The sequence below is a fragment of the Psammomys obesus genome, unplaced genomic scaffold, assembly GCF_907164565.1.
Source record: "Psammomys obesus unplaced genomic scaffold, mPsaObe1.curated_primary_1811, whole genome shotgun sequence".
Lineage (NCBI taxonomy): Eukaryota > Metazoa > Chordata > Mammalia > Rodentia > Muridae > Psammomys > Psammomys obesus.
Window position 1 is genome coordinate 11919592 of NW_026592890.1, and position 18263 is coordinate 11937854.

At 42.0% G+C, this 18263-nt stretch overlaps 1 protein-coding gene across 2 annotated transcripts in view; it reads right to left on the reverse strand.

The window, feature by feature from the left end:
- Positions 1-12026, reverse strand: part of Cep43 (centrosomal protein 43) — a 29378-nt gene extending 17352 nt beyond the window's left edge. Inside the window, exons 1-7 of one of the 2 annotated variants that reach the window (XM_055616146.1) lie at positions 11850-12026; positions 11507-11560; positions 8428-8482; positions 7909-7997; positions 7388-7525; positions 3503-3583; positions 1047-1106 (exon numbers count right to left, since the gene is read on the reverse strand). In XM_055616146.1, coding sequence (XP_055472121.1) covers positions 1047-1106; positions 3503-3583; positions 7388-7525; positions 7909-7997; positions 8428-8482; positions 11507-11560; positions 11850-11951 — 579 coding nt within the window. In that variant the 5' untranslated portion in view covers positions 11952-12026. The remainder of the gene's footprint in view (positions 1-1046; positions 1107-3502; positions 3584-7387; positions 7526-7908; positions 7998-8427; positions 8483-11506; positions 11561-11849) is intronic. The other variant, XM_055616147.1, reaches the window with a different exon arrangement.
- Between the last annotated feature and the right edge of the window lie 6237 nt (positions 12027-18263).

Below are 18263 nucleotides of genomic sequence, written 5' to 3' on the forward strand. Positions count from 1 at the left end.
CTGGACTCAAGAAGCACAGTAACAAAACAGAAGGGCCTAGACTTAGAGTCTCCATTATGAGATATGGGTCCAAGAGTCTCAATTCCCTCAAGTCAGAGAGCATATGAAGGCTACAGTCTCACCCCACAGCTGTGTCATATTACACAGAGTGAAATGTCTCTCAGCATGTGCTGGTCTTATGTACTAATTTGTTCAAAATGTTTTAAGTTAAAGACTTAAGACACAAGTAACGTTATAAAAACTCAATAGTATGATACATGCATCTAACTTAAAAATTCTAAAAAAAAAAAACCAGGCAATTCAATAAATTTTAAAACACAAACCACAGGTCTTATAGTCTCACGACTGTACCACTCTCCAGTTAGACTGTGAATTAAAAAAAAAAGTCTTTTTTTACTATGCATTAAATGTTCCAAAAGTACTTAATGGACAATGGAACATCTTTTCATTGAAGAATGTATGAACAATGAATAGAAGAAGAATTTGTGTTTGAAATCACTCCAACTAAATACAGTTAGCAGCCTTTATTTTAGAAGTTTTTAACTTAGGAAAATGTCTGTGCGCCAGAGTCCACACAGAACTGAGGGATCCTGGAGAGCTGAAAGTTAAATCAGTGTCTCATTATAAATAGAGTTACGGTTTTTCATCAGGCTGAGACTCACATGCTGTTGTTGTTTTATGCCAGTATGCCTTCCCATACCTCTGCACCTTGTTTCTCTCTTTCATTACCGAGGACTAAACCTAGCGCATAGTGCATGCTAGTCCAGTGCTCTGCCACTCAACTACATCCCCAATCTATTTACCTTTTAGTTTTAGACAAGATCTCACTAAATTGCCCAGGTTGGCCTTGAACTTGCAGTCCTCTTTTACCCTCTCACGTAGCTTAGACAACAGGCCTGGGCCACTAAGTCTGGCTTTCATGGTCTGATAATAGATGACAGTCATGTTCAAAAAGGAAGCTTAGAACCCAGGCTAGCAGGAGGCCCCGAGTCTGAGGGCCTGTCTCAGCACAGGCTGCTTTTCTCTTCTGCCCTCATGCATGTTACCTTGTCACCAGACTTCTGCCCGCTTGTCTTCTTCTTACCTTGTCCTTTATACCTTGGTATCTGAGCATGAGAATAAAATGACATTTTACCATAAAATGTAAATTTTTAAAAATAAACTAACTCATTACCAAATTAATAAAGATTCCTATTAGTATCTGTAAAGGGACAACTTAATTGGCAAATTCCTCTCCAAAGCCTGCTTTTTGAAGCCTTTCATAACTTCATGATGTGCCTACCTCTGTTTTATCCAGTTTCCAACAGGTTCCTGATTAGGGACAGGCACTGTACATTGCCTGTCAGCCTGTGTGCGCAGCCTGGCTCCCTTCACACTGCCCTCAGTGCCATTCTACACTGGCCTGGAGTGAATCCTAAATAGTTTGCTGAGGGCTTGTTCACACTTTACTTGACCTTTCCTAGAGCAAACAAAGCTGGTTCCTAATGGCTGGGCTGAATCCAGTCGTTGGCTACAACTTTCCAGTGTCCCTCACACTTACATTTTCACTTTGTGGGCTCATAAGACTGATGAAGAATCATGGGGAGGCAGGCAAGGAGAGGTGGAGAAGTAGAAGTGCACCTCCTTCAGGTGTATAATGGGAATGTAGTGATAAAGCAAGGATGTATTTTCAACAGATCCCAGCCCCGGCCAGTGAGCAGCAATCTTAGGTGTGCCTCTTAAGGGACTACTCTAGCTCATGACATAGAAGACTACACTGAAAGGAAATGAAAGATGGCAGAAATGTGGTGCCTCTTCCCTCAGGAGAGACACTGGATTCTACCCTAGCCTGAGACTGTTCTTCTGTAAGCAACATTTCTGCAAACACTTAGAGGAGTATCGCCATACCTCTTAGATATTAAGAAATATATGGAGAAAATAAAACATGTAATAACAGATTTTATTGTGTTTTTTTCTTGAGGATATACTTTACATAGAATGTCCAACACTTCTAAAAAATAATTTACTAAAAAGTGGATTTCCAAACAGTACAATGCTTTAAGCACTGATAAGTATTTTTAGAATTTTGGTTAATTTCTTCTGTCATCGTGGAAAATATGTTTCTTCCACAGGCTCTGTCAGCATTTAAAGGAATTCCTAAAATTTACTCACGACCTGTTATGTCAATCAGAGTTACAGCTTTTCATAATAATAATCAAGAGAAGAAAAACATCTTTAAACACTCCTCATCTAAACAGGCCTGGCCACTTCAGGGGGAGCCACACAACAGAATAAATTCCATATTTGCTACAAATATGGAATCCTTTGGCTTTTGAAGCTTAAAAAGGATCAAATTATCAAAGAACAATCCATAAGTGGCAGCAAGGTACTGTGCCCTAGACACTTAGCAATGAAGTATGTGGCTCACAAGCATCAAAGGTCACCTGACTTAAGATAGCAGTTTTATCTACACAATTCATGTCCCTCCCTGAGCCCACACAAAGCCTTAGGCTTGGATGGACTGCACACTGTCTTTCTATCCCTATGGAAGAGCCAGGGTGTAATGCTGGACTTCAATGACCTGTACAGCTATGCCTACCCATCCTCCTAAAAAACCTGATTATGTTGAAATCCCAACTCCTAAGGTAACAATATCATTAAGTGGGGCCTTTGGGGAGTAATTAGCCAAGAGTGTAGAGCAGGGGATTAAAGACTTTACTGAGCCCCCTTCCCCTCCCACTACATAAGGACATATAGAAGACACCAGGAACTGAGCCCACACCAGACAACAAATCTGCCAGTGGCCCCATCTGTTCCATGCCGTCTCTGGTACTTTATGACAGCAGCCTGATGGACTAAGATGTGACCCAAACCCATTACCTCACAGGACCAATTGGAACCAACCAGGATGTACTCTAACCAGTTATGGGAGACCATCGCTTTTTCATTAAGCCTATTTTCAAACATATGTTTGACCTTAAACTCAAGTGTTTAACTCAAATTTTTTCTTTCGTGTAGTATCCCTGAAATCAGGTCTTACCTTAAACTAGCACAGCCAAACACACAAACACACACAGACCATAGTACACTTTCCTCTAAATCTTGTCAAAATAGTTCATTAATACTTAAATAGCACCATGATTCCAAATCTGGTCATCTGTCTAAAAGGCTACAAAATTCAGCTACAACATTTTGCATTCTGGAATCCCATGCTCCCCAGCTAGGAGATCACGCAACATGAGTAAAGCCTCTTACTAGAGCAATACAGAAATATTACAAGTATCAGTGTCCTCTGAGATACAAAATTCAAGTATTACCAATGACACAAAAGAAGCAAATTTTAAAAACACCTACTTAATCGGAAGGGGGAAGTACCTTCAAGAAACTTTAAAAAGACTTGTTTACAGGGAAGAAATTTTACAGAAAAACAAACGGGTAACAAATTTTACAGGAAAGGTAAGAAGAGCGAGCAGAACCCTGGGTGACTGGCCCAGCCCACGTCTCTGTCCAGCAGTATACTCACCTTACTTGGGATGGAGTTTACGCTTGTTTTTGCTTCAGGTGACTTTGAGGGAGGATGTCCATCAGATCGATCCAGAGCACCCTAAAAATAATAGTTTAAACTGAAACACACCGAAACTAAAACATGATCATGCCAATAATACGTCAATAGAATTTTAGCATTTAAGAACACTAAGGTGACATTCTTCATAAATATTTTCTAGATTTTCCTCTAATTTGAATACACACATGTAACACCAAGATTGGAATTAACTGCAGAGTATTTTCCTCACCTACCTTGAACTGGCCACTCACACATCTGGGTGCCCAGTCTACCTTTTCCATCATGGATTCCCAGAGGCCAATCCCCTCCATTCTCAATTAACACTAATGACTCTGATTCTCAAAGGTTGATTTTTCTTTACCTTCTTGGGTTTGCTTCCGTTTCATTTAATGACAACAACAATAACCCAACAGTTAGTCATAAAAACTAACCAAGGTCAGAGAGGAGTCAGGGATGACAAACAGACTGTCTTCATAGGTCTCCCTCGTTGCCCATTATTAGAGTACTTGTTCTAGTCCAGCGTAAGTGACTATGGGCTCTGTCTCACTGCATCATCACTGCAAGCTTCTGGATGTTCCCTTAAGAATTTTTGATAATGTGGTCTAAATAGGGACCTTTTCCTACAGTTTACCTATCATCCCTACACATTTCCTGTGCACAGTAAACACTGGCTACTTTGTTACAGGAACTCAACTACTCTTTAAATAGGAAAACAAGCAGCTCCCTATGGCTCTGCCCTGAAACTCACTGTACCTGACTCTAACACAGCTCTGAGGCTAGGCATCTACCTCTCACCTTTAAGCTCTTCTCTTTCCACACTGCTTTTCAAGACTCATCTACCCTTTGAAAGACGCTAACTTAGAAACTCTTCTCCACTCTTCCTTCCACCTTTCCTGTCACACCACGCTGACCTGGGCTTACTCTACTACACTTTGTCTTCAAATGTTCCCAGCTTGTCTTACATATGGGCCGCTTTCACATACGTCTTCAAAACCTTCCTCGAGACAGAAAACAACTATCTACTCAGAATCATTGTGTAGAAGATCTTCCAAGAGGCATGAGGAGAAAAGCCCCATACTGACATATTTGTAATCACATAGTCTTCAAAACCTTCCTCGAGACAGAAAACAACTATCTACTCAGAATCACTGTGTAGAAGATCTCCCAAGGGGCATGAGGAGAAAAGCCCCACACCGACATTTTGTAATCCAAGTGTAGTGACTTCTGACTTGGCTGAAGCAGGTACTAAGTTCACCCCAGTTGTGAGTAGTTTAAGAGGGAAACCAAGAAGCTCCACTCAGCTGAGAGGCTGATACAGGCCACAGCCGAATGAGGTAAACAAGATGGTACAGAAAATGGAAAACCAATGGTAAGGAAGCTCCAGTCTCTTTCAAGGACTGAGTTCAGTTTGGTTTGAGTATGGGCTGAACATCCCTAATCTGAAATCCCTAATCTCATGCTTTCAGGTTGAAACATTCCAAATTGCAAAAACTCAAAAATCTGAACTGCTTCTGCTCCTAAGCATTCTGGATGCAGATACGTAGCTGCACAGAATCTAGTTTCAAAAGCCAACAGACTTTGCCAATCTCATGCTGGAGTCACTGCAATTCTTAAATAGACATTCAGCACGAGTGAAGAGACTGAGGAGAAGCCACTGGGAAGAATGGACACTTCTAGAAGAGATGAAGATGTAGATGCCAAAAATGCCAAAAAATGCCAAAAATGAGGGTACTCAGTCTCTGAGAAACTCAGAAAACGTACTGTGTTTTTAATCATCCACAGCTGAGATGCAAGCTAGCAGCCCAGTTCCTAAGTTAGTTTTATTGCAGTTTTAGGGCTGGCTAGATGGCTCAGTCGTTAAAGGCACTCCTGTCAATCCTGATAACTCGATCCCCAAGACCCATAAGGTGGAAGGAGAGAACAATTCTGAACACAGACAAACAATAAGTAAATAGTTAAAATAAAAATTCTGAAATGTAGTTTTGGTTTTTCAGCAAAACTGAGCCCGATGCATCAATCTCCTTACAGCAAGCTTTCTTATCCACAATCTAAGTTTAGGATAAAAACAAAACAAAACAAAACAACAAAACAAAACAACTCTAATTTTATTTAATTATGACAGGTTTCCTTTCAAAGTAACAAACTAAAATGGTAGTGAATTTCAGAAGTGAAAAAATAACACCAGACCCTGCTGAATTCCTGATCATAAGTTTTGTTTATACACACTACCCTAACCTCTCCTGCCAACAACTCCCACCCAAAACCTACCAATAAAATTGTTCTATAAGGAAAAAAAAACCAGCAAAAAGTGGAGATAGACCCCCTAACTTAATAGTGTTGCAATTTGGAGAGCAAAGCATTTCCCTTTTGAAGATACAAATGCCTGTCTGGTATGCCGAAAGAATCTTAGCTTGTAATATCTCGATGGATTGAGTTCAGCATCAGACAGCTGCTGCACTCCCAATGTTTCTCTAGCATCTTCTCTATAATCTTAACTGGCCATGTAAATTCTAATTTCCTTATACAATCCTGTCTTCTTGATTAGCTGAGTTCTTTCAAGACACTGAACTTTCTTAACTCCTGCTCTTTTATTACCCAGAGCACCTATCTACTATGTCTTAAATGCAATTAGTACTCACTAGACAAACTTCCCTGACTTCAACTGACGGATCTCTAAATGTTTCTGTGACGGAAAGCGCACTCCTGCCCAGCAGTGAGGCTCACTGAGGGGCTGAGCATGTCAAACAACATCTTTAGGTAAAAGCAATGTGTGCAATACAAGTCAGACCATCAATCCTATGAGCAAGATTTCCACAAAAGATAGATGACAGGAAAGAAAAGTAACTGCCACTAAGAAAGCATGCACCTGTAACCTGAATACTAAGAAGGCTTCGATCATGAGTTCAAGGCCAGCTTGGAGCACATAGCAAAACTACAGAGAGAAAAAAAAAATCTAACCAAAAAAAAAGGAGTTTGAAAACATTTAAAAAATAAGCAATATCAACAGCTCACTTTTAAGCTTAGTATAAAAACAAAACAAAAACCTTTAGATGGGCTAGAAAGATGGCTCAGTGGTTAAGAGCATTGGCTGTTCTTGCAGAAAACCAGGTTCAGATCCCAGCACCCACATGGCTGTTTACAACTGTAACTCTAGTTCTGATGTCTGTGGACACTGTACAAACATGATGCATCCACACGTGCAGGCAAAACACTCTTAATAAAAAAAAGTTTATTTTTTTAAACTTTTAGGTCCAAAACTTATTATGTATAAATCAGCCTTTCACACTGAACTAATAATAAGAACAAGCAGAAGTAGAGTGCTTCCTGTGCTGAGTGTTCTTACTTTCCCACTGTCATTTTGTAAAGGAGGCAATGGATAGTGAAGTAATACATGGTTCAAGGTCAACAGCTGGTCGCTGAGGGGAAATTATTTATTCCAGCCTGGCTCCTGAACATAACATTCCGAGGACCAGCAGCCAAAACAGGTACACAAGTATATCTGCACATTTTAAGTTTCATTATACTATTTGTATACTATCTCGGTCCATTTCACTGTTATAAGAAAGCAGCTTCTTGTGCTGGGTGGTGGTGGTGCAGGCCTTCAATCCCAGCTCTCAGGAGGCAAAGGCAGATAGATCTCTGAGTCTGAGGCCCACCTGGTCTACAGAGTGAATTCCAGGACAGTCAGGGCTACAAAGTATGACCCTGTCTTGGGGGGGGGGGGGGGGAGTGGCTTCCTTTTATGCAAACCTCAATTCATTATGCATGCACTGATCTCCATAACTTAACTCAGTAGCCTATTACTAAAATGAAATATGGAAAAAGGCAGCATAGGATACTTACTTCCCTATTGGCAGGTCCTTTTTCTTTCTGTTGACAACGTCTAATCACTTCTAATAATAAGGGTCCACCCACAGTACCTTCTGCTTCAATGATACCTAAATCTCGGGCTAAGTTCTCTCGACCTTCAAGACCTTGAACCTAGAAAAGAAGTAAGACTTAGGTGCAAAAGATACAGCAGGAGCGTCACGTTTTAAAGGGAAAATGTTAGAAGCTTAAAGAACGACTTTAAATCCAGAGGCTAAGTGTGCAGGGAATGAGTTTTGCAGTTTTGAACATCTATGCTTAAGATGTCTACTGACAGCTGCAGTACAAAGTAGGGTATTTTAGTCAACTCTACATTAGCCCTCTTTTCTCAGCAGCTCTAAGTTATATGAAACAGCTCAGATTGTTTTAACAACCTGGGAAACACAAAAAAATAACGTAAGTGTAAGCAGCTGTGAAGTGTCAGACTTCACTAATGCCTGCTTAGTGTGCCCTCCGCGGACACTTCCCAGGATAAGATACAAAACCATTCTTCTTACTGTGCTAGTTTCAGGGTGGAAAACGGCCAAGGTGAAGTCAAGGTTAAAAAACTGAAGAAATTCTGCGACGAGACTTGCCACTAAACGACCTGTAAAGATTAAGAAAAAGACATTAACAAAGCCCCAAGAACTCCGTTTACTTTATGAACTGAAGCATGCTGTGGGAAAAATATGGTTTTTAAAATCACTTATTTCTTCTCTGAATAATTCACTGAACTATGAAAATCTCAACCTTTCTATTTTCTGTATTAGAGTCATCAATCTGCTGTTAAGACAGTCTAGTATTTCATAAATAGATTCAGTGTTTCTCTTTCTATACAAAGAACAACTTTCCACCACCTGAAAGGCTTAATATGGCAGCTTGAAGCTAGGGATTGTGGTGCCCTCCTCTGTAAAGTCAGCATCAGACAGGAAGGTCACAGAGGAGTAGTGGCACAGATTAAGACTGTTTTTTCCCCAAATATTGACAAATTTTAAAACTCAGGGGCAGATAAAATAAACACAAGAATAACATCTTACCATCTCTTGTATTTAAAAACTTTTTCAAGCTCTCATTGACCAAAGGAGTTTTATTCTGTTGAAAATAAAAGAAATATTTTAAGTGTTATGTGTTTATCCTAAAACAACTAAAAAGTATACATATAAGTTCTTTATCATACAGCTGAAGCTTATTATTAGTAGGTGAGAAAATGAACTGGAGATTATATCTTCTGGAATAAGAGACCAGGCTGAGTGTCAACAGTCAAGTTTATTTTGGCAAAGATAAAAAGAATGCATACATTGCTATTCATAAACCACGGTTTTAAGATCCATTTTACAACCGTTTACTTAGCATAGGGCCTGCTTTGTGCTATTTAGCAACTTCTCAAGTTAACAAAATCAAACCGTACATGAAGACGTTTATTTTAATTTTTTTTACATTGCTGCTTTTTAAATGGTTTATCTACAAATATGTAGTATTAAATTTAACTGTTTATATTTCAAGTACATGCAATTTGAAATTTATCATCTTAAATAGCTACCAATTGTAATATATATACTTGCAATTTCAAATTAATTAGTGGTATATGAGATGACTGTGTGGCCACAGCTCAACTTATTTTTTTGGATTACAGATCTGAACAAATGTAAAAAAAAAAAAAAAAACTTCCCACAAATTGAGCCTGTGGTGGGTAGCTGCTGAGAGTGATGATAATGTAGGTAACACATAATGGGTTTCCTTAAACAGCCTCATGTCTTGTGGATAAAAATACAAAATGGCACAGATAACTGGAAAACAGTTTGGGAATTAGTCATTTCACTCTCAGGTATTTTCTCAAGATAAACCCCAGATCCCAGCAAAGATCTGAACATGCCAATTCACAACAGCCTTATAAACAACACAAATATGGCATCAAAGGGGAAATGGCTAAGTAAATTATGTATATCCACTCACAAATAATGGAATGATCCTGAAATCAGAATTAAATGGAGTAAGATACACTACTGCATTATGCTGAATGAAAGACATCAGACACAAAGGTACGTAAGTACATTTTACATGTTCCCATCTGCATGGCTTTGAAAATAATTAAGATGCTGGGGAAGGCAGGTTTCAAAGAAATGAAAACTTAGAAGAGTTGTAGCCATATTCTCTTTCTGGCTATGCTGCTCACTTTCCATAAATATTATGTTTATCAAGTCTGACATTTTAAAGTGAGTTTACAGACATAATTATACCTCAAGCTAAAATAAAAGAGGGAGACAAGTCACAGAAGTACATGGTGCAGAAAATTTATGACACTGAGTTAACTAAACTAGACAAAGAAAATGTAAGGAAAAAATTAGGGAAGTACTACAAATGGCCAACAACAACAAATAAAGACTTGACAGAAATGATGAGGGGCACCAACAAAAGTGAAGACTAGGAAGTGCCACTCTGGAAAAGCCAAGGATGGCCAGGCAGACACTGCCAGGAGACAATGGTGTGAGGGCGGGGCAGGCCCAGAGAAAAATCAGGTCAGTGTTAGGCAGTCTAACTTACAGGTCTAAAGCTCAGGAGGTGAGACACGTACTGATGATACAAGGATAAAGTCACTAGTGGTGTTAAGGTTACTGTGGGGAGGCCGGGATGCCAACAACTCAAGTGTGGTGTACAGGAAAGAGATCTTTTAAAGAAACCGAGGCACAGGCTAAAGGAAAACAGAATAGAAAAAGGTTCTCAAGGTCAAAATATTTCTCAAAAGGAAAGAGGAGTTAATCTCAGACCGTGCAATGATCAAGTAAGCCAGAAGAGGACTAAAGTGTACCTCAACTGGAGGAGCCTTTGTGACTGTAGCAAGAGAGAGTTCAGGCATAGTAGTGGTGTATTTGAAATTTTAATGGAGTAAGGGATACCTGGTGATAAAAAACAACATGAGATATACATATTCTCTCAAAACTTGTCTGCTAAAGCAGGAGAAAAAAAACTGAGTCAAACTATTTTAAGAGCAATTAAACACTTTTATGCTCAAAACAGCCTGCAGAAGACAAGTCAAATACACAGTTATTAACTAAGCAGATGAGACTACAGAGGGCAAAACCAGATGACGTGTATTTGGCAAGACAGAGCCCCTTCTCCTAAAGCAGCAGTATGGCTACACACTGAGCAGACGGGGTGCAGATATACAGATACAGGCGACTTTCCCTGACCTGACAGACTGGCAAGAGCAGCAGTGGGACACAAAGTCAGGACATAGGGACTTCTATTTTACCTGTGAGGAAAGGACAAGTCTGACATGCATGAAGAACAGATAAGAAAGCTAAAGAGAAGGTGATCGGATTGAGTGCAGTCAAGGCCCTGCGCACATTAGTACTCACCACTACCTAACTTCAGGGATTCACTGCTTAAGGGACTTTTCTTTGACAAACGCAGAAAGAGGAGAAGAAAATAATTTGCTGGATCAAATGATCGTTACTGTATAACTAAAAAGCAAAAAAGGTGTGGAAAAATGGATCTAGCCTAGTCAAGAACCAACAGGAAAGATGATGCAGAGACAAAGACTACAGAAGCAAGAGGCTGAGGAAGTTAAAGAGCAGGTGTAGAGCAGGTCCACAGACCTGGAAGGGTGGAAGGCAGATCTGTCACACAGGAAGACGGATTATCATATGATTCTTATTGAAAAGAAGTTACAAGACATTCACACAGGCTGGTTGCTGGGACTTGGGGTAGACAGAAAAGTCAAGTTATCATTTAAACACTCAGGTCTAACTGGACTTTGAATAAGTAAGATCAGAGATGCTTTCAAAGTGATTGAACGGTCAGAATTTTAACTGATCAACCAGAATTTGGGAAAACGTTCCATAGTACATCCCTTAACACCAAGATATTCAGAGTATAGGTAACTCAATGAAACGGTTTCAAGCAACTCCTGTGACTGAGATTTAGCTATGGTCAGAATTACTGTGTTCCTTTAAGGACACTCTAACATGCAAAATGATATAGAAAATGAGTAATGCTAAAGAAGCACAATCCCTAACCTAATTATACCTGGTTAGTCATTGAACTATAATGGGTTTGAATTTATTAGCAATCAGGCGTTAAGAAGTATGGTCCTATCAAAGTCTGAGGAGCTCTTACCTCTACCTTTTCTTGTTCTTCTAGTGCTAAAAACACAGCCGCTCTGAGTTCAGCCTTCAATAAAAAAAAAAAAAGAAACCCCACAAAATTACAAGTCAGTTTCGCAACGTGAAGTGTCCCTACCGTCTGAAAGACGGACAGGCACAAGAGTGCCCGCCGCAGGCCCAGCGAGCGGAGGTCACGGGCCTCCGCGCCCTACACCGGGCCCACGAACTCGGGCCCAGGCCCCACGGCCGCGCGACCAGCCCAAGCCGCCCCGCCCCGCCCCAGCCTCGCGCGCCCGGCGAAGCCGCCATGCCCGGCCAGCCTCCCCGCCTGGCGGAAGCCCAGCCGCCCGCCGCACCTTGATGCGGTTCAGGACGCCGCTGTTCTCCAGCGTCTGTACCAGCAGGTCCCGCAGCTCCGTGTCCTCCTCGGCCACCACTGCGGCCGTAGTCGCCGCCATCTTTCTTCTCCAAGACAACCACCCAAGCCGCGCTAACGGCCAACGGCCGCCGCGGAAGCCCCACGGCGCGCAGTCGTAACCCCGCCCCTCACGCCAGGAGAAGAGACACGGGCGGGGCCTCCGGGCGCCGCGGGCGTAGAGGGCGTGGTCTCCGGGTTTCATGACGCAAGGGGCGGGGCTCATGGTGTCGTCTATTGGCGGAGCCACTGTGTGGGGCGGGGCCGAACGCCGGCAACGTCCGCTGTGCCATATTAACAACAGAAGGATATAAACGTCACCATATTGCACTTAATTTCCCTGTTCCAGTGAGATAAGAGGGTCCACCGAGGCTGAATCTACTGTCCCGAACCTCTAACTTAGAGGCCGGCGGAGGGGGACGGGCTTTGGGTGGGAGAGGCGACGCGAGCTGCAGGGTGGGGCGGAGACTCCAGGTGGGCGGGGCCTCCCGGGTTGTTTGTATCTAAGCGTCAGCAGCGTGTTCGTGTTGGGTTCTTGCCTCAGTGCGTGTGTGTGCACGCGCAGTTTGAGTCCGTTTTGCTGGGCCGCAAATGTGCTGTCTCTGGTACGTTTTGCTGTTTTGAGTGTTTTTGAAAGAGCAATCGGCCAAGGGTGGACACGCCACGCTGGCGCGTACGCGGGAAGCTTGAATTGTGTTGGCCTGGAACTTGAGAGATTTCGGTACGGGTCTGTAATAATAGGGTTTTGGACTCATTTCCAACCATGCAGGTGGCCTGTGCGTTATGAATGCAGATTCACATAAGAATAAAATTAAACGCCTCCTGTGCTGCTTTTCAGTTTGTGGGAGTGGTTTTTGTTTATTTTCCCTACCTATTCTGAGAAAGGAATCATTGAGAGGTTAGTTTTTAAGACTGCCCTTAAGGAGAACAGTTAGAGGTTTGAAGAGTCACACCTAAAACAAAGGACATGGGTAAGAGGGGGCAAAGAGTTCTTCCATGCCATCTGATAACAATTTGGGCACATGAAAGAAAATGGGGTTAACAGATCTGGACAAACTTGGAGTGTGCAAACTTGAAGCTAGGGAAAGATGGAGGGGAGGGTGTACCAGGCAAGGAAGAATCCGTCTGTGCTGAGCTTGACCCATGGGTAGTGAAAGCAGCATTGGTGTGGTTGCAGAAGGAAGCAGGCCTCAGGGAAGAGCTGGTACAGTCCAGATTAGGACCCGTTACTTTGAGAATTCAGGGCTTGAGGCATCAGCTGATACCTAGATTTGAATATTCAGAAAGGTTTGAAATGCATTTAATCAATACTTTTAAATTGAGTATTTACTGAGTTCTAGACACTAAATTAAATGACTTGGGGATGGTCAAAACTGTTTCTCACAGCCAGACAGCCATCGGCCCAAGAACTCCAACAACAATGCTTACAGCAGTCTTACAGCCTTGGAGTGAACCCTTGTGGAAGGACAGGAGAAAGTGCATCTAGAGGACCAGGAAGGAGACTGGGAATGCTAAGACTCTGAAACTGTAACCTTCAGTGAGATTGCATTTGAAGACAACACCGCCACAGACTAGTAAAGCTAAGTGAGGTCATAATCAGTGGGCCAGCGTCCTGAACTCTCCCAGCACCATAATCCACAAAAGGCACTCTTACCAGGCACTGAGGACACTGACAAATCAGACTGGGGTTGGTTTCTTCAGTTGTTGAAGACACCTGGTCTGTGGTATTTTGTAATGGCAGCCTGACCTGCCAAAGCCAGATGGCTTCCCCAGGGAGGTGGTGCTGGACAGCTGTTGTACTGGGAGGTTTGCTGGTGTGTAAGGAAGAAAGGGCACTCTAGACAGAAGGAACCAGACAGGCTACAGAGTCAGGACCCAAGGGCAGATTACTCTGTATAGGGGAAATGCTCATGAATGCATAAACGAACGCCTACCTACACACATTGGACTTTATTATATCTGTCCACAGGGTCATGGAGGCTGATAAGTGCTCTGGTCTGCAGGGTGAGGTGGAAGCTACAGACCTAGGAAAACTGTCCCCCAGCCAAGAGGTGCAACGCTCAGGGAAAGTGTGTCCAAGCCTGAAGCACACAAGCATGTGGCACACGTACATAAATGTAGGCAAAATGCTCATACAGATAAAATAGAAATAAACCTTTCCCCAAATGTAAGAAAATAAAAACTTAAGTAAGCAAGTCCCACCCCATTTACTTAGGTTACCAAAATGTAAACTGCCTCACAGACTGGATGCCCGTAGCTTAGCCAAGTTAACATAAAAGCAGCCAGAGTAAGGCTGGGCTTTGGGGTGCATGCCTGTCGTCTGACGGACGTTAGGAAAACCAGGAGTCCGAGCTTTTCCTTGGTTACATACAGATCTAAGGCCAACCTGGAATATATGTTTCGAAAACCAATTCATCATATTGGAAAAGTCATAGAGAATTAGGTTCCTACAGAAGCAAACAAGGCCAAGGAGAGAAAATGCCTTCTCAGCTTGCATTTGGGTTCTCTTGGACTAGAATATGTTGTTTCTTTACTATTAAAAGCATGTCTGAAGTTTTGGAGCTTGTCTTGTCTTTTGGTCTGGACACCAGAGTTGTTCTGGAGGATTAGGAAGGTAAGTAATGGGATGTTCTCTGTGGCCCATGAGGCTCCTTAAATGTTTACAGATTGTGTGTGTGATGTTGCTTGCTGGGGGAAGGTGAATTCACTCTTCTGCTAGAACACTCATCACTGTGTACTGAAATTGCTTAGCTTGTTATTTTCAAAAATATTTGACACTAAGTGTGTATAGAGGCTACAGTTTAGCATGGACATTGGGGCCACATTGTATGGGTTTCAGTACACTGTCTGTATTGACTACAGCAAGTTAATTAGCCCCTCTGTGCCTCAGTTTCTCATTTGCAAAAAGGAACAGAGTCCAAGATATATATGTGTGTGCGCATATGGATGTGTGTTGTGTCATAGATAAGTAGCCTTCAATGTTTGAAACAGATAAACTATTTAAAATTATTCATTGTTTGGGCATGGCAGCCCACTTTCCTTTTCTCTGAAGATTTATTTGATCCTGAGAGCAAATTGCTTTTATTTTCTTAATAGCTTCATGACCTAGAGAAGGCCTAAAACCTAGAAAAGATAAGTGCTTTGTCCATTGTGTTCAGCCAAGATTAGTCACGAGCCTTTCTAGATCTCTGGTCTTGCCCTGACATCTTAGTTTCTTCTAACATTATAGGATGTAGTTATCTGAGTTTGTCTTCTGTGGCTGTACTGAGTAATTTATAAAGAACGAGGTTTATTTTGCTCCTGATTCTGAAGGCTGGGAAGACCGATGTCACAAGTGTCGCTGACAACTAGCAGGCTTGGGCCCTTTTCTCATAAAGCCTCTGATGCCATCACTGGGACCCACCCTGTCGTCTCTCATCTTATTCTAGCCACCTTCTGGAGCAGTTTGGGTCTTCAGTTGATAACACACGAATTTATTGGAGGACCTTTAAGCCACAGTAGTAATTTGATTGAGTAAAATAGAATAAACTAATAATAAAATAGAGAAAACAAAAGCTGAATAAAGGAAATGTAGGATGAAAGACAGGTGGACTTTCCCAAGAGGAGTTCACACCCATAACCACCAGGGGGAGGAAAAGCAGCAGAAAAAGGCCAGAGAGAGCTTTCTCATCACTTTGAGTTACCTGCTCAGAGATAACTACCTTATGCCCCCCACCCCCGCCCCACTTCGGCAAGAGGACTATTCTGAGCTTAAGGCAATTTAGTAGAAGCAGGTATGGTGCTCCGCCTTCTGCCTACCAGCAGGATGTGTATTTACAAAGGTGTCTACCTCTTTGTCCACCAGGCAACTGAAAGCCTGTAACCTCCCAGACCCTATACAGTCTGGGAGGAAGTGAGGAATCAAGCTACTACTCGCCAGCCTCTTCAGCCATTAGCTCTCATGTGTGCACATGCCCAAGTCTTCTGCCCTAGAACCCCAGCCTTTGTCAAATGGCAGAGCACTGTTCTAGGATGTAAAGACTCAAGTTTCTAACTTCTCTAGTCGCTCTCCTAGCACCTCTGGGTACCACATGACCATGTGGTGATGTGCTTCTGCCTGCTTTTCTCTTAACCTCTGTTGCCAGAGCCTGGGCCATACCCGGAAATGAGAGAGGGAAAATGCATCTCCTGCAATGCAAAGGTGTGCAGCCAAGGTTACCAGCCAACTGACCAACAGCTAAGTTCGCATCTGTAAGGCAGATTTTTTTTTTTTCTGTGCTGTGCATAGAACCCAGGGCCTCCAACATATTAGGTAAGCTCTCTACCTCTGAGCTTTATCTCCAGCCCCTATGTGCTTTTAAATATGAACAATAAGAGAAGGGCTTTGAGTGTTTTGTTATTTACTTCTGCATTTTACTTCACACTGCCTAGCTTTTTTTATGTTTAATTATCTTGTTGCTAAGTGCATGTCTATGCTAAATTGATTGGTTCAAAAGCTGTCACCATGGTAACAGAGTAATACCTGGAACATTCAAGCCTGGCAAGGCATGCTCTTAGTGCCGCAATGGTTATGGCTGAAAAGTCACAATTTTAAGAACTATTTCTGACTGTTGCTAACCCACCTTTTTAATCCATTATTTAAGTGTATTCTACACTTATGCTTAGAATCTGGCCAGATTTTAAGATATGGTACTAGGGTAAACTTATTAAAAAGATCATCAATATTTTATTTTTTTTTAAAATGTTTAATTAAAGATTTTTTTTTCTCCTACTGGGGCTAGAACCAAGGACTTTGAAGTCTGCATGCTAAGCACATACTGTAAATCTGACCTAGACCTACAGTCACCTTAGTAGTATAATTCTAAGAAATCTATGCAAATTCATTTCAAAAATTGCCTGTGTTTGTGTTGTCTCAAAAGGTGGGGGCTGGAGAGTTGGATCAGCTGTTACGAGAACTCTGTTCTTGCAGAGGACCCGGGTAAAATTCCAGCAGTGACATGACGGCTCATGACCACCTGTAACTTCATTCCCTGAAGATCTAATGACCTCTTTTGAACTTTGAGGGGCATCAGACACACAGAGGGTGCTCAGACATATGCAGGCTAAACACTCACATATATAAAGTAATAAATAAGTAATAAGGTAGTGTAGTGGAAGTTTTGAGTTCTTTAAAACACAGTTATGTTTTTGTTCTAATCCCAAGAGTGGAATATGGAACTGCTTTTAGTTTGTCCACAGCTGATAGTTGCCTCACGTGGCTCAGAGAGGTCCGTGGTCTTTGCCAGATGCAGTTAGTGAAATTCTGAGAACTTGGAGAGGGTATAAATACCAGAGCCCAGAGAGAGGAAAGGAGCTTCCAGGAAATGGCTGGAGGAGGAAGGCTGCTGGTTTATTGGACTGCTGGACATCCTGATGACTGAGATTGGTATTGTCCCCCAAGCCCCACAACACTAATCAACTGGAAGTAGTTAAAGAGAACTCCAACTCTTCTCCCTTCTAACCTTATTTCTACCTAGGGTTGGAAGGTGGATAGAGGCATAAGAAACCAAAATAAATAGTTAAAAAAAAATAGCACCAACAAAGGTAGAGGAAGGCACCCAACAATGACCTCTGGCCTCCATACCCCTGCCATACAACCTGAAAACATTCATGTTACAAGTATGTACATACCTAGATATCACCAAAATGTTAGAAAAAGAATGTTATGAAGTAACTATTTTAAAATTGAGAATAAAGAAAACTAATTTTGGACCCAGTGGCACAGGTCTGAGATGCCAGTCACTTAGAAGGCTGAGGCAGGGGGATTATGGATCTGAGGCCAGCCTTGGGCTACATGGTGAGTTCTAGACTGGGCCATCTTAGGCTAGTCAATGGGACTCCTTCTCCTCAGGAGAGGGGCCAGGCGTTGCAAGTGAGCTGAAGAGAAGCCGTTTCGGAGCACACTCTTCTTGCAGAGGACCCAAGTTTGGTTTTCAACACCTTTGTTGAGTGAGTGGTACAACCACTTGTAACAACTGCAAAGGGCTCTGATACCTGTGGCCTTCATGGACATTTGCAGTAATGTGGACAGATGTACAGATACACACACAAACACACAAACACTAAACTATTGTTTAAGGAAGCCACAGAATTTAAATAGTACTGTTTTCCATTCATTCAAGTAGTGGCCATTGAACACCAAAGGCTGCATTCACACACATGTACACAAAGACATAAGACACACGTTCCTTTTGAAGATGGAGAGAATAACCCCTATCAAGTAGTTGAATCACAAAAATCCAATCTGTGCCTTAATGAGTTTGGAATTGCAAAAGAATAACCTCCAAATCCTCCTAGGGATGCAAACGAGGAAGCCTTGACTGCAGAACACTCTTTA